Source organism: Mytilus galloprovincialis, chromosome 5 (assembly GCF_965363235.1).
Source record: "Mytilus galloprovincialis chromosome 5, xbMytGall1.hap1.1, whole genome shotgun sequence".
Classification (NCBI taxonomy): domain Eukaryota; kingdom Metazoa; phylum Mollusca; class Bivalvia; order Mytilida; family Mytilidae; genus Mytilus; species Mytilus galloprovincialis.
The window spans coordinates 91,582,089-91,595,552 of NC_134842.1; the positions used below are offsets into that span (position 1 = coordinate 91,582,089).

Below are 13,464 nucleotides of genomic sequence, written 5' to 3' on the forward strand. Positions count from 1 at the left end.
AAAATAAGACAAAGTGTATCACAAAACAGAGTGTTTTATCAAAAAGGCCAAAAAAGTTATCAAAAGAATATAATGCAACCTTATCATTTATTGTACATAATGTAATTCTTAATAAAACGATCAATATATAACATTACAAACCATTTAAAAATCGCCATAAAAAATAAACAGCATTAAGTTGAAATAAAATCACAACTTTTAAGTTGAAATAAAATCACAACTTTAAAAGTTGAGACTAATTAATCAAAGTAATATCCTAATCCACTTTAATCTCAGTTTCATCGATTTCAAGTCTATTATATCGTTCCTTAAGGAACGCAAGCACTGGTATACAAGATGCAATAGCTCCTATCAGGCACCAATTTTCCCATGCTGAACCTAAAGTTGAAAAAAAATCATTGTTGATTTAATAATCATTTTGGCATAACGCAAATACGTAAATCGATTTAAGGTAGATCACAAGTATATATTTTTTGAGACAGAATTTTTTCATAATTTGCCAAAATGAAGATTTTATTATGCTCTTTTCAAAAATTTAATAAAAAGTATGGGTCACCGTGCTATTTTTCAAGCTATGGGTCGTTGAAAATTGCCAAAATTTGGTTAGTTTGTTCATGAAAAAACACATTAGTGTGCATAAAAAAAATTCTATGAGATAGAATTTTGAAATAAATTGTGAGAAGAAAGGTTTCATAATATGTTTTAAGAAAATAAAAAGAAAATTCCCTATTAGCCCAGTATAAATTTTGTACTAAAAGAGTTATTTCCCCTTAAATGGCTCATTTGAAAAAAATAATTTTTATGCCAAAAAAATTGATATTTGTTAAAATATTTTGAATAATACGATTAATTAACAATTTGTCTTCAAATAGAAAAAACAGTCTAACCATTGAATTGCAAATCTGTCTCCAAATTTGCAGATTTAGGCAAATAATTAGACCGATTTTGTACCGCGATTGTGCAATCCAAGATGGCGGTATACCATGAATCTACCTTAAAAGAACAAAATTTGATGTAAGCCATCGCATGTGACGAAATTAACCAGGATTATTGTGAGTCTGATCTGAGACATTGGTTCTTTAACAAAACATAATCATCAATATGAATGATTAATAAACTGCTTTCAGTTATGCATATTTAATCTACTGGGTTTCCTCTAGCCTTCGGAAATTTAATCTTAGTGATGGTTTGTCTATTTTCTATTCAAGAAGTTACTAATAGCATTGAAATTCATAGAGTCATAATTTTCCTTGAGCAATTTCTAAATGTCTTACCAATATTAGGAACCATCAGTACTATAAGGAACACTAGACCGCCAATGTTATTTAGTAATGTCAACACTAAGTTCGTAACTCCTTCTGCCACAGGGTAACTGGCTTCACAAGCCATCTCAAAGTATAATGGAGAGGTTGAACCAATCATCATACAGAATATTATAATGAAGGCATAACGTTGAATTAAATATGATTTTTTTTTATTAAGAATAGTTTTTATAATTAACCTTTTTTAAGATTTTTAAGTTTAACTTTTCACTGACCTCTTGACATCATGTTTTCATTACGTAGATATTACAAAAGGTTTTGGTGACTGTGCATTTCCAAACTGACAAGAAGAGAAACTCCTAACATGCCATATTGTTACAATTTTATTTTGTGTGTTCATCATTACGTCACAAGTGTCAATTATGCTTTTGGCTTACAACTTTTTTTTATTCGAACGCCACTGTTAAGTCTTGATCAGACGAAACGCGTGTCTGTCGTACACATTTATAATCTTTGTATCTTTGGTGAGTTTTACGAAGAGTTTTTAGTTAACGTATCTTTAGTGACGTAGTGTAAATGATTATATATATGTTTGAATAAAGTTAATGTGTATGCTGAATGAATGTTAATCAAATTGCCAGCAACAAAAACAGATATAACACGCAGCATTCTGTAAAATAAAATTATAATCATTTCAGTGACTTTATAAAATCTCTAATCAGTTCAGTGATTATACAAAACCCCTAAACTTTCAAGATGTCACAAAATCCCTAATTTTACAAATTCACTTCAACCTATTTACCCTATGTTCAGCTATATAACACCCTTAATCAATGGTGACTCTACATTAGTTATTGCATAAGAATCCGGATGAATACAATCAGATCATTTTTGTATTTTTAACATATTCTCACTTAAGTTATCTTTTGCCATTGCTAAAACATTGATCATCGCAGACATATGAGTAAGTATGTTAAAGGCCTTCATACTATTTCTTACTGAATCAAACAGTTTGTAATTATGGTTCATTTTAATATTCATTGTTTGACATTCAATAATTGTTTTTACTTGTTACTTATCATACTTGTTACGGGTATGGTAAGCTATTTAAAACATTTCTTACGTTTTTCTTTTCTTATAGTATATACACTGTGCTTAAGTTACCCACAGCCCAAGATGGCGTACTCTAAAATCGCTGAAATTATAGTTGATACTAAATCTACTTTTTGGAACGTTCTTCATGATCAATGTAAATATTGATAGGACTATTGAATAAAGAAATCACTTACCATCACTACAAATGTGTTAATTTTGATTTCACTTTAGCGCAAGGCCAACTTATAAAAAATGCATAAGATGTCCGTAACTCATAAGTTAAAATTAATCAGACTGTCTGTAACTTTATTTTCGGATGTGGGTAACTTTTTTTTCAAAATTTTAAGATTAACAATTTCAACAGTTTAAGGACAATAAACACTATCAAACCTCTTAATTATTACATAGATTTGTATAATAACGATATGCTTCAAACTAAACAAGAGAAAAAAGACCACAGCTATAAAAAAGCAAACCAGAGTGTCACGGATTTTCCGTTAATTTTAAAAAAATTATTCCCGTAAACGGGATCTGACGGTACGGCGAAATTTATCTTTCATTCTTTAAGTTTTTTAGATTGTTCACTGATGACTCCTTTGTCTTTGTAGCCTATGAAAAACATTGATACCCTTTGCTTTAAATAATTTCTGAATTGTGAGCCAAACAAGTTTGGTCTCTTCACTATATCTAGTGTAATGTGTTGTTGACTGTGAAAAAAATGCCAATATCTAAAGAGTAGATGGAAGGCTTTATTGTTGAACAGATGTCAGTTTATTATAGCAATAAAGGTAGATTTAAAATCTTCTAAAAGTTTCATTGACCTCAGGATTTCAACAAGATCGGGTATCAAATCATACCATATCTTCTTTAGAGGTTTGGACGGATTCATCTATGTATTTCTGCTAAGGATTGCCATTAGAACTTGATTTTCATATGTTCACTATTAGTGAATGGTTTTAAAGCCTTTAGTAATTTCTACAGTTGGAAATGGTCAGATTTTTTAACCTGCATGTCCTGATTTTTCATCTAAACTTAAGCAGTTAACGATCTATAAAGACAGAAGAATGTAAGATACATTAATTTTGTCGTACAATTTTCTGCTTAAGAAAATGCCTGTACCAAGTCAGGAATGTGGCAGTTGTGATACATTCGTTTGAGGAGTTTGACCTTTGGATTTGTCCATTTGATAAGGGACTTTCCTTTTTGAGTTTTCTTCAGAGTTCAGTATTTTTGTAATTTTACTTTTTAATGCCTGTACCAAGTCAGGAATATGACCTTTCATTTCCATTCGTTTGGTGTGTTAATTTGAGCTTTTGGCTTTGCCATTCGATAAAGGACTTCCCTTTTTGAATATTCCTAGGAGTTCGGTATTTTTGTTATTTATCATTTTTTTTAATAATTTCATCCACGAAAAAAGATTCTTTGAAAGTTACGGACATTATGGTAAAGTTACGGACATCCCTATCGGTAGAAGGATAAGTGTTTTGGAAAATCGTGCTGTAATCGTTTGTTTTATAGTATGTAACCACGTTTTACATTGCAGAGTTTCCCTAAAAGATTGATATAACTTTTTAATTACTGAACATTTCTTTTGTATTCATGGTATTGTAATTATATAGGAGTAAACTTCCTAACCGAAGCCAGGCGGCTCCAACCGTTTAAGCACAGTGATATAGAAGAAGATATTTTATTTCCAATTATGTGCCAAAAGGGCATAAACATTACAACATCAATAATCCTAATACAATACAAACAATGAGATAAAAGAAGATTAATGAGTACTATATCTTAGAAGTTCTTAAAGAATATGTAGATACAGAATCTATAATAATTTTTTAAACACTTATGCATCATAGTATATTTAATAGTGTTGATACCTTTAAGTAAAAATACTCAAGAAAACAAACTCTCTTGACAACAGCGATCATTTCAAGATATTGTTAACTAAAAACGTATAGTTTTTAATTTTCCTGTTTTAATAAACGTTTCGTATTTCTTGAAATAAACGCATCAAAGATACCAGGATTTACATTTAATTTTTACGACTGCCGCGTGTGTCGTCTGCAAAAGACTCATCAGTGACGCTCGAAAAAAAACCGAAAAGGCCGAATAAAGTACGAAGTTCAAAGCATATAAAGGTACTTACTTTGAGAATTAGGAATAGTTCCCTGTATAAGGAATGTAAACCATACTAAAGACCCAGCAACACCAACATAGAGAAACAGTAATAACTATCTCATGTGTTTTGAAAATACATCAGCAAATCTTTTTAAAGATGAAACAAAAAGAGACAGTCGTTGTGTTACTAGACAAATTATTGGAAACCAATCATTCTTTATTTATTTTTAACCATATGAGTTTCGAGTTTGCATAATAACTTGTAAAAGAAACAATTTGTATGAGACTAGTTACTGTGATCTCATTCCTTACTAAAATTTACATCTCACATTTTCCGGTTGAATTCAGGTGTCAGACCACCAATTAATACCTCAAATTAAGAACGTATGTAAAAGTAGCCTACTCTGATACAAAATAGTGCTTTTGATGTCATTGTTTACTTAAACTAACAAAAAAATTTGCAGAAATGAAACTTTTGGTGAAAGAAAAATATATTTAGACCATTTTGAGCCAAAATTATCTTGGTCTATGAGTTTGCATTAAAATTTCAGGATTAATGCGCTACATAGTATACTAATTTAAGATTTCCAGAAAACCAGGGGTTATTTTTGGAGTAGTTATTTTCCCGAAGTCAATTTTATCTCAGAAGATTTTAAACATGGGTTGAAAATTGGCATGTAGATTGTTGATACATGTACAGGACATACCTTGTTTCTATGAAGTTAAACTTAATGTAAAATATTAAGAAAGGTGTGAAAATTGTAAAATTTGGTTGAACAAATAGGGATTTTTAATTGGTGGTCTGTCACCTTTCAATAGATATATTCTTCCATGTATGCAAAAGGAACCAATAAACTGTTCCTTCATACAAAATACTAAAATATTAGAATCTGACGACACATTTGTTTGCATATCAAAGTTCAATTACTAATAGGTAATAAATTTATCAACATTTCTTAACGCATGTAATATGCAAAGCATACATTTCATTCTGAGATCAATAGATCAACACGTTTTCTGAATAATATTATGTAAATTAGCAGTCGTGAGTAACAGAATGAATCTTTTTGCAGAGTGAGCACTCGAGTAAATGACTTTTAATATTATTATAAACCTCTCAATACAGTATGCAGAGTAGCTGATATATTCGAAGAATTTCATACATTAACGCAAGCGATTGAACAATTATATTTTTTTTATTTTACAATTATCTATTGATGACTAAGGAATCTGTCTTTACACCTACCTTGCGATAGCTAACGTTACAAAGCATCCTGCTAATAAAGAATAAAATCCTAACCAACCAGCTTGTTCCTGCAACAAAATGACGTTTGAGTTCACGTTCCAGTGAATAAAGAGCAACAAATTGCAATGGATAAATGATAACAAAATTAGTTCTTTTAGTCTCATCCGTGCCTTATTCCACCAATTATTACACGATGATTTATCTAAATATTGAGTTAATGCCACTTACATTTAAAATTACTTTTATTTGTATGCATTTTTTATACATTTGTAGTTGATATCATATTGCTCGTTTCAATTTTTTTTTACTGTTTTCACTATTTCATTTGATCATACATACTACTATTGATGTTATGATTTGTAATGTGTAAACAAAAAACTGTCAGGTGATATCGGAACATCAATTTTGATCATTTAATTAGTTTAATTAGTCTGAGAACGACTTACCTCTGATATATTATGAGGTTTTAGGATACCATCTAGAACACTTTGCCAACAACCATAGACACCTAACGACACTCCGTATGTCAGTCCTATCAACCAAAACTTTCCATTTCTACACAAAATAGTTTTGTTTGTACATAAGTGCATGTTTACTGTGACAATAATACACATATACAATATTTATTTATAAAGTTGCTGAGAACAAAAATTGGAAACGTTTTGAATGAATTAATAAGTTCTACATTTCACCTGATCGAATTGGGTGTAAATTTTATACGGAAATTAACTGAAATCTTAACCATTTCTAAAGTTTGCAACCCATAAATTAATTCCCGATGCGTTTTTCATCTTACCTGAATAATTTTTTGACCCCACTTTTAAAGTCTACTCTTTCCGCTGAAGCTGATATAGAGGGCAGAAGTTCTGGTTTGTTGGGAAAGTATACCAACACTAACAGAAAGACTAATACTGCTAAACCACATTCTGTAAAAAAATATATATTATGCAGATTATAGCCAGCAGCAGTGTACCGTTAGCAACATTTAATATATCCATTTAGAAGATATTAATTAAGGTAACCCAATTAGTGACAGAATCGTATAAACTCAACAAGGAGCGATGCTGCGTGCATGGTCAGGATGAAGCGTCTCATGCTTTGCATGTATTTCAGATCATTATATAGAACTATTGACTATTGAACACCAGTAAAGCTAGGTTCACACTGCCGATCAGATCAACTCGATTAAGCCCGATCAAGACAAATTACGTGATCGGGAGACTGGTCTGAATCAATCGACAAAGATGTTCGGGATAGTCTACCCTACTCTTCTTCGATCTGACCATCTACCCGAGAGTTTTTGACATGTCAATAACAATCGAGTAAGGACCGAGAAGCAAGTCACTCGAGAAGAGATGGAGAATTCGTCGAGTAGCGGTCGAATTGATCGGGAAAGATCGTGTATCGGAATACAACAAAATTTCCGTTGTATTCCGACCAATCTCGATCTATACACGATCCTTTCCCGATCAATCTCGATCTCTACTCGACGAATTATCGATTTTTGAATAGCTAGATTAAGATAAACAAAAAATGAAACGTTTCCGCGCCACACAAACTTTTTTTATATTCTTTTGATGTTTTCGTTATAACGCACACCTTTGCTAAATAACACAAACTTGAAAAATAACGCAAACATTTGTTACAAGAGAGGCGAATAGTACCAATAGAACATTCAAACGAATATGTCGAAAATAAACTACTAACACAATGGCCAAAAACAACAAACAAACAAACAAAAGTTCAAAAAACACAAAATTGAAAACCAAAGATATAGAAGCACGAGCGCTACCAAACACTTAAAAGTGCTATCTTATTTTTTTATTTCAATTTCAAAAGCAGCATAAGTGAGGTGTTATCGTTAGATTTTATAATTTTTTTGAAAACTAAAATACTTAGCACATATCATTGCATAATACTGAGGAGGAGAATATTAAAATTGAAAAAATTGAATTTATAAAAAAAAAAAAATCCACCCTGTGAATTGGTTGCTATCTATTTCATATTTCCTTTGTTTTGTGGGTCGAGCCGTTGATTTTCTCGTTATTCTTATTCTACATTGTGCCATGTTGTGGCTTTACATTCTCGAAGGTCGTGGAGTGAACTTTAATTACCACATAATTACTGGTAACACATATTTTGTTAAAATACATTTTAGCAAATACATTACACCAATAATTAATTACCGAATATTGCTGTTGATGTTTATCGTTATTTTCAGTATTTTTGTGTTTTTACTTTTTTCGGTTGTATCGTTGTGACCATTTGTATTAGTGGAGGATGTCGTAGTCCCAAGAGAAATTCATCGACTTCTAGTCAATAAACACTTAAAATCTACCGACATTGAATGCATCTGTCAGTTAATAGGCCGAACTTACAACCTCTGTATAGCACGAACAATTTTATTTAGTTTTTCAAAGATCAATCAATTTATTTTGTTCAAAATTTAACACTATAAGGTATGGGGAAAATCTGGATTTCGAAAAAAAAAAAATCTAATAGAACAGAATATTTTTTCATCAATTTTAGAATCAGAACATTTTTTAAGGGAAAAAAACGAAAAAACCGACCCCCCCATTTTTATGTTGAATGGTCATTCCCTTAACCCTAATTCAGATTCAAAGCATGATCATTGCCAAACACATAATTCTTTTGAAAATGTCTTCCCGACTGGATGTACATAGAAATATTTGCCACTGGTCTTAACTCAATCAACGATTCACTCAAAAATGCATTACTAAAACACCCTAAATATCTCAATCATTCTTCTTCGTTTGTAGCCTACGTGATTTATTGCGTAATAAGTGGCGGATTCAGATTGGGGGAGGCGTTCCGGGTGTTGGAACCCCCTTTTTCGGACAATCGATGTTTGGAAACCAATGCATTTTTAAAATGCCTTTATTTTATCCGCCTCTGGCAATCGAGACATCTTTTGTATCTTTAAAATCGGTGCAAATCATTGAAATGGCTTCATCACTGCTAGAAAAGGTTGTCCCAGAATTTTTTATTCCATTCTATGTAATGAACATTTAAATGACATATAGTTTATAAGTGTGAACAAAACTTATGCAGAGGTAACTAAACTAGGTGTATAGATGTGAACAAATTTAATATGAACCAGTGTACATTACATTAAACTTATTAAAAACATGTTTACTGTACATAACGTTTGGTGTGAACACGGCCTTAGACTTTAACGTAACCCTTGAGTGTTGACTATGTGTATATCTACAATAAGTTACAATTTAGGATTATGTGGACGGCAAGTTAAAAACTGCAAAATGGATCAAATTATATACTAATTAACTCTCCCTAGGGTACGTTCAATTGAATATGAATATTGAATGTGTTTAAGCATAAAAACTAAATACTTAAAAGAGAAAATACATTGGAGATCAACACACAACAATGAGGTCAACTGAAGAATAGACGAACATTATCTAATAAAATCATCAATTAAAAATGAACAATTTAGCAATATGAACCCCACCAAGGCATGTGTTTCAGCAGGACAATATTATTATTACCATCATATGAACACTTTTATTACTTATACAGTTTATATTTTGCTGAAAGAATTCGCGACAAATAACATTAACATTAAAACGTACGATTAACAAATGGTCATTTCCTGTTATAATCTGCAACTGAATGACTATTATTTGACAATAACAATATCAACTAAATTAAATACCCATTTATGGTATTAAACAAATAATACAACTTTTTAGGTCATGGACTTAAAATTTGTTTTCAATCGTTCAGCATTTAAACTTAAAATTACTATTATGACACGATAATCAAAAACGTTCAACCTGTAAAGAAGGACATGACGTTAACCTTAATATTTTGAATATTTCACTTTACCCACATATCCATTTACAAATTCTACAATAATGATTGTCTACTTTCTTTAAATTAAAATATTTTCACAATTTTGAATAATCATTTTATAACTTCATTTCTGGTTTCAATTTATTCTTTACATACGCAGTTTTTGAATTATGTTTCTTCTTCTTTGCCACACGACAGGTAGCTGTTACCTCTGTTCCATGTTAGCTTCATTTTCGTGACTTGTGATCCGTTCCAAACAAATTTTAAAATCTACTATATTTTTGAATCGCGTTTCATGTATACATTGTTGGATTTGAATGGGATACACTCTTTACTTTTAACCATTATTGCTTTTGTTAGATATTTTGAAATCACATTTAGGTATTCACTTATTGATACTATAATTATAGGGAAATATTTGATATCGTGGAGTGTTTGATTCTGTTGTTACAGGTTGTAAACTATGACTCTTTTTACAGAAGCTAATAAAATCTCCACATTGAATGCAAATGGTCGGTTCGACTTAATAAAAAGAAATTTTACATACATTTTTTTTTAAAGAAAGCGAAATTGATCAACTTTAAACAGAAAAGATCATTCGGTTATTATATATTCATGAAGCTGTAAGCGTTTCTGATAAAAGCAAATTTAGCTCAGCGGTTTGAACTTAAATTTAAATAAATTTATAAAACAAAGAATATTATCTCAAATCAATTGAAACTAATAAAAGTACTTGAGTAGAATAAGTGTTCCAAGAATTATCTGATATATTGGCCATTCTTTTTCTTTTCATTTTTCTTTCTTTTTTGTTTTTGGTGTGAAGCACGTAATAACATTTTTCCTTTCCATGTCTTTGTAAATAACTGTCTGGGAAAGAACAAGGCAAATCAAGTATCTAATATTTGACATGTTCAAAACATTAAAAGTCTCAATTCATATCAAATGATAGTATCACACTTAACTTTATTACGTTTGGTATGATACGACAAAAGGAACCTAACATATACTTTACAAGTTCGGTGTTATAAAAATTTAACTCAATTAAAAAAAAATCGAGTACTATATTGAACATATGCATTCATTGACAGTCAGAAATCTTTCTTTAATTATATTTTAAAAGGATAGTATAATATATTAGAACTTCTGCCAATTGTCATATTCTTCTACGACAATTGTGTTTTTCGACGGTTGATTTACGTTACATTGTCGATAGATCTTAATATCGACTAGGCCATGCAAGTATCTCTTGATATTAATTGATTAATGCATGCGAATAATTTTTATAGATTATAAACCTTTCTCTCTCCAATTCTCTTTTTAGGTTAAATTTGGTTTGATTTGATCTGGTTGGTATCTTAACTGGAGAAAGTACTCATTTATAGGTTATTTAAAAAAAAATAGCTTTCAGTTATTGTAAATACTGTGAGGTTGATCCTTTTTTATTGTTCAGCGAAAAAACACAAAATCGATTTTATGTTTACCTACCTTATGTATCTTTAATTTTTGAAGAAAAATATGCCTTAATTGCACTTTTAGAAATAGCAATTAATTTTTCATCGTGCAGCTTGAGCCAAAATTTAATTTGTTTTTAATTTGTTTTCTTTTATCTCTCACAAATTCTGAGAGAGAAGTCTATTTTCTACAAAACAAAGACAGATGTTATAACCCAATACGTTTATTATTGAGAAACCAATCGACAAAAAATAAAAATGATATCTTCTTCAAAATACATGTTCAATAAGTCAAAGCTCAACGTCGACATAATTAAAGAAAAGGGATCAAAAAGTTGAACGGCGACTACTCAAGATCTACCTAAGCCTTATCATTGCATGCATCATAAAACATTACAAACGACAACTACTGGCGAATTTTCTGACTTTGGACTGACACATAAATGTGTTGTTGGGTTTTGGTTGGGGCTCCCAGCCTCCTCCTGTCAAACTCAGTAAAGTTGTAGAATTTCAAAAAATAAAAGGAAAACATATTAATATATTTACCTTATATTGTAGTGCAGTATCAATTTTTATATTGTTTTTTTCAGAACATTTACAAAATGTACAACTACAATCCTGTTACGTAGCAATGACATCATCTACCCTGGGGTTTGTATTTAATTCCCTGTCTATCCTTAGTACAATGTATCTTGCAATTCTAGGTGCGTTATTTGTGCTTTCCTATTAACTGGACCACGAATTTTTGGACTAAAGTCAACATGGATATGTGTCATTTTATCATTTGTATCAGTAGCGTTAAAGCTGTCAGATCTTTTATTCTATGATATCGATAGCATCATCAATGTATCTGGTAATAACACAACTGCATATTCCACAGAGCATGTTTCCTATGGCTGACATCATCGACCGGGAATCGATTTTGTAACATTACTCTGATTATATTGGGTACTGGTAACATTTGGGTGTACATTACCTTGTCAAAAGTATTTCGATGATTTTTGTTGTTCTAGTAGAGCTGTGACATCCAACAACAGCAACTCGGCGTAGTAGATAATTATAAATTAATAAATTGATCAATATTATCATTTAATAAATACAGCAATACAGCTTTTTACAATGTACTATGAACTATTATTTATTTATTTATTTATGAATTTCTCTTTCCTCTGTGTTTTGCATTTATTTGTATTTTATTCCTGTCATGTAATGTTGGGTTTTTTTTTTGCGGTATTGTTAACATTGCAATTAAGCGGGAGATTTGGCTGGCCAGGAAACCGGGTTAAACCCACCATTTTTGTTCTTAAAATGTCCTCTACCAAGTCGGTATATCGACACTGCAGTATCTCTGTTGTTCTGTTGTTTTCCTTGTTATAGTTGATGTGTTAGTAACCAGGATGTGTTTTCTCGCAATCGATTTATGACTATTGAACAGCGGTATACTATTGATGTCTTTATTGATAGAATTTCCAGTGTTTAGATTCATGCAAATGTAATACAAAGAAAGCAAGATAGATTTTAATTGCATATATGTTGCCTTCTGTTTGTCTTGTGTGAGTTGTTTTTTATGTGTTGTTGGATTGTTGTCACATTTATTAAATGCTATATCTTCTTTTATCCATACTATAAATCATTTTGATTGTCAGCGTAGTATTAGAAATCTATGAAGTAAATTTACATCATTGATATGATATAATAGGTGTATTGCACACACCAGTGTTTTTCTCCCACTGTAAATGACGTTTTCTTTCAGATATGGTCATAATTATAAATAAGCTGTTAACAAAACCTGATTCTTTTTTTTTAAATACTTAGGCTTTTCTACCTCAGGAGTAGATTAACTTAGCTGTATCTGCCAACACTTTTATGAATATTTGGCCCTCAGTGCTCTTCAACTTCGTATGTAATGGCCTTTTCAACATTTTTCTTTATTCGAGCGTCACTGATGAATCTTTAATGGACAAAACAAAAGTTTGGCGCAAATACTAAATTTTAATCCTGGTATCTGTGATGAGTTTACTTGGCACTAAATCTATTAGAAGTTGGATGTGTAATGATTGATGTTTAAGTCTTACGTACATGACGCTTTTTGTTATTTGTTGTTGGATTTAAGCAAGCTCTCTGTAAATGCGAGTATTCTCATATTTGTACTTTATCTTTTATTTGTTATGGATTTATACATACCCTGTTTTTATGTTGTGCTGTAATACCACTGTTCCAAGTTATGGAAGAGTTGGTCGCTTACAAATAATTTTACCGCCGTTACTTCCTTAATGTGAATGTCACAAGTCAGGAGACTGTAGTTCAGAAGTTGTCGTTTGTTCATGTCAGTCATATTTGTTTTTTTTTGTAAATGTTTTTGTTATAAGTTCGGTACTGGCATGAAAAAACGGATTTTTTGTGTTATTAAAATTTGCTGTTACAAAATATTAGAAATTATAAATTACATAAGGAATGT

General features: G+C 30.8%; 2 protein-coding genes across 2 annotated transcripts in view; both read right to left on the reverse strand.

Moving 5' to 3' along the window:
• Positions 1-13,464, reverse strand: part of LOC143074832 (degenerin-like protein asic-2) — a 162,686-nt gene that overhangs the window by 94,580 nt on the left and 54,642 nt on the right. The window lies entirely within an intron of this gene.
• On the reverse strand, positions 257-6,311 carry LOC143076935 (solute carrier family 49 member 4 homolog). Its single transcript, XM_076252833.1, has 4 exons — positions 6,168-6,311; positions 5,722-5,789; positions 1,275-1,453; positions 257-378 (listed from the first exon to the last, which is right to left on the reverse strand). Exons 1-4 carry the CDS (start codon positions 6,309-6,311, stop codon positions 257-259), a joined length of 513 nt encoding a protein of 170 aa, XP_076108948.1.

Coding starts and splice junctions, on each gene's coding strand:
- LOC143076935 (XM_076252833.1), bottom strand. CDS start 6,311: ATGCACTTATGTACAAACAAAACTATTTTGTGTAGAAATGGAAAGTTT. Junction 5,790..6,167: donor AACCTCATAATATATCAGAG/GTAAGTCGTTCT, acceptor ATTTTGTTGCAG/GAACAAGCTGGTTGGTTAGG. Junction 379..1,274: donor ACTGATGGTTCCTAATATTG/GTAAGACATTTA, acceptor TTTCAACTTTAG/GTTCAGCATGGGAAAATTGG.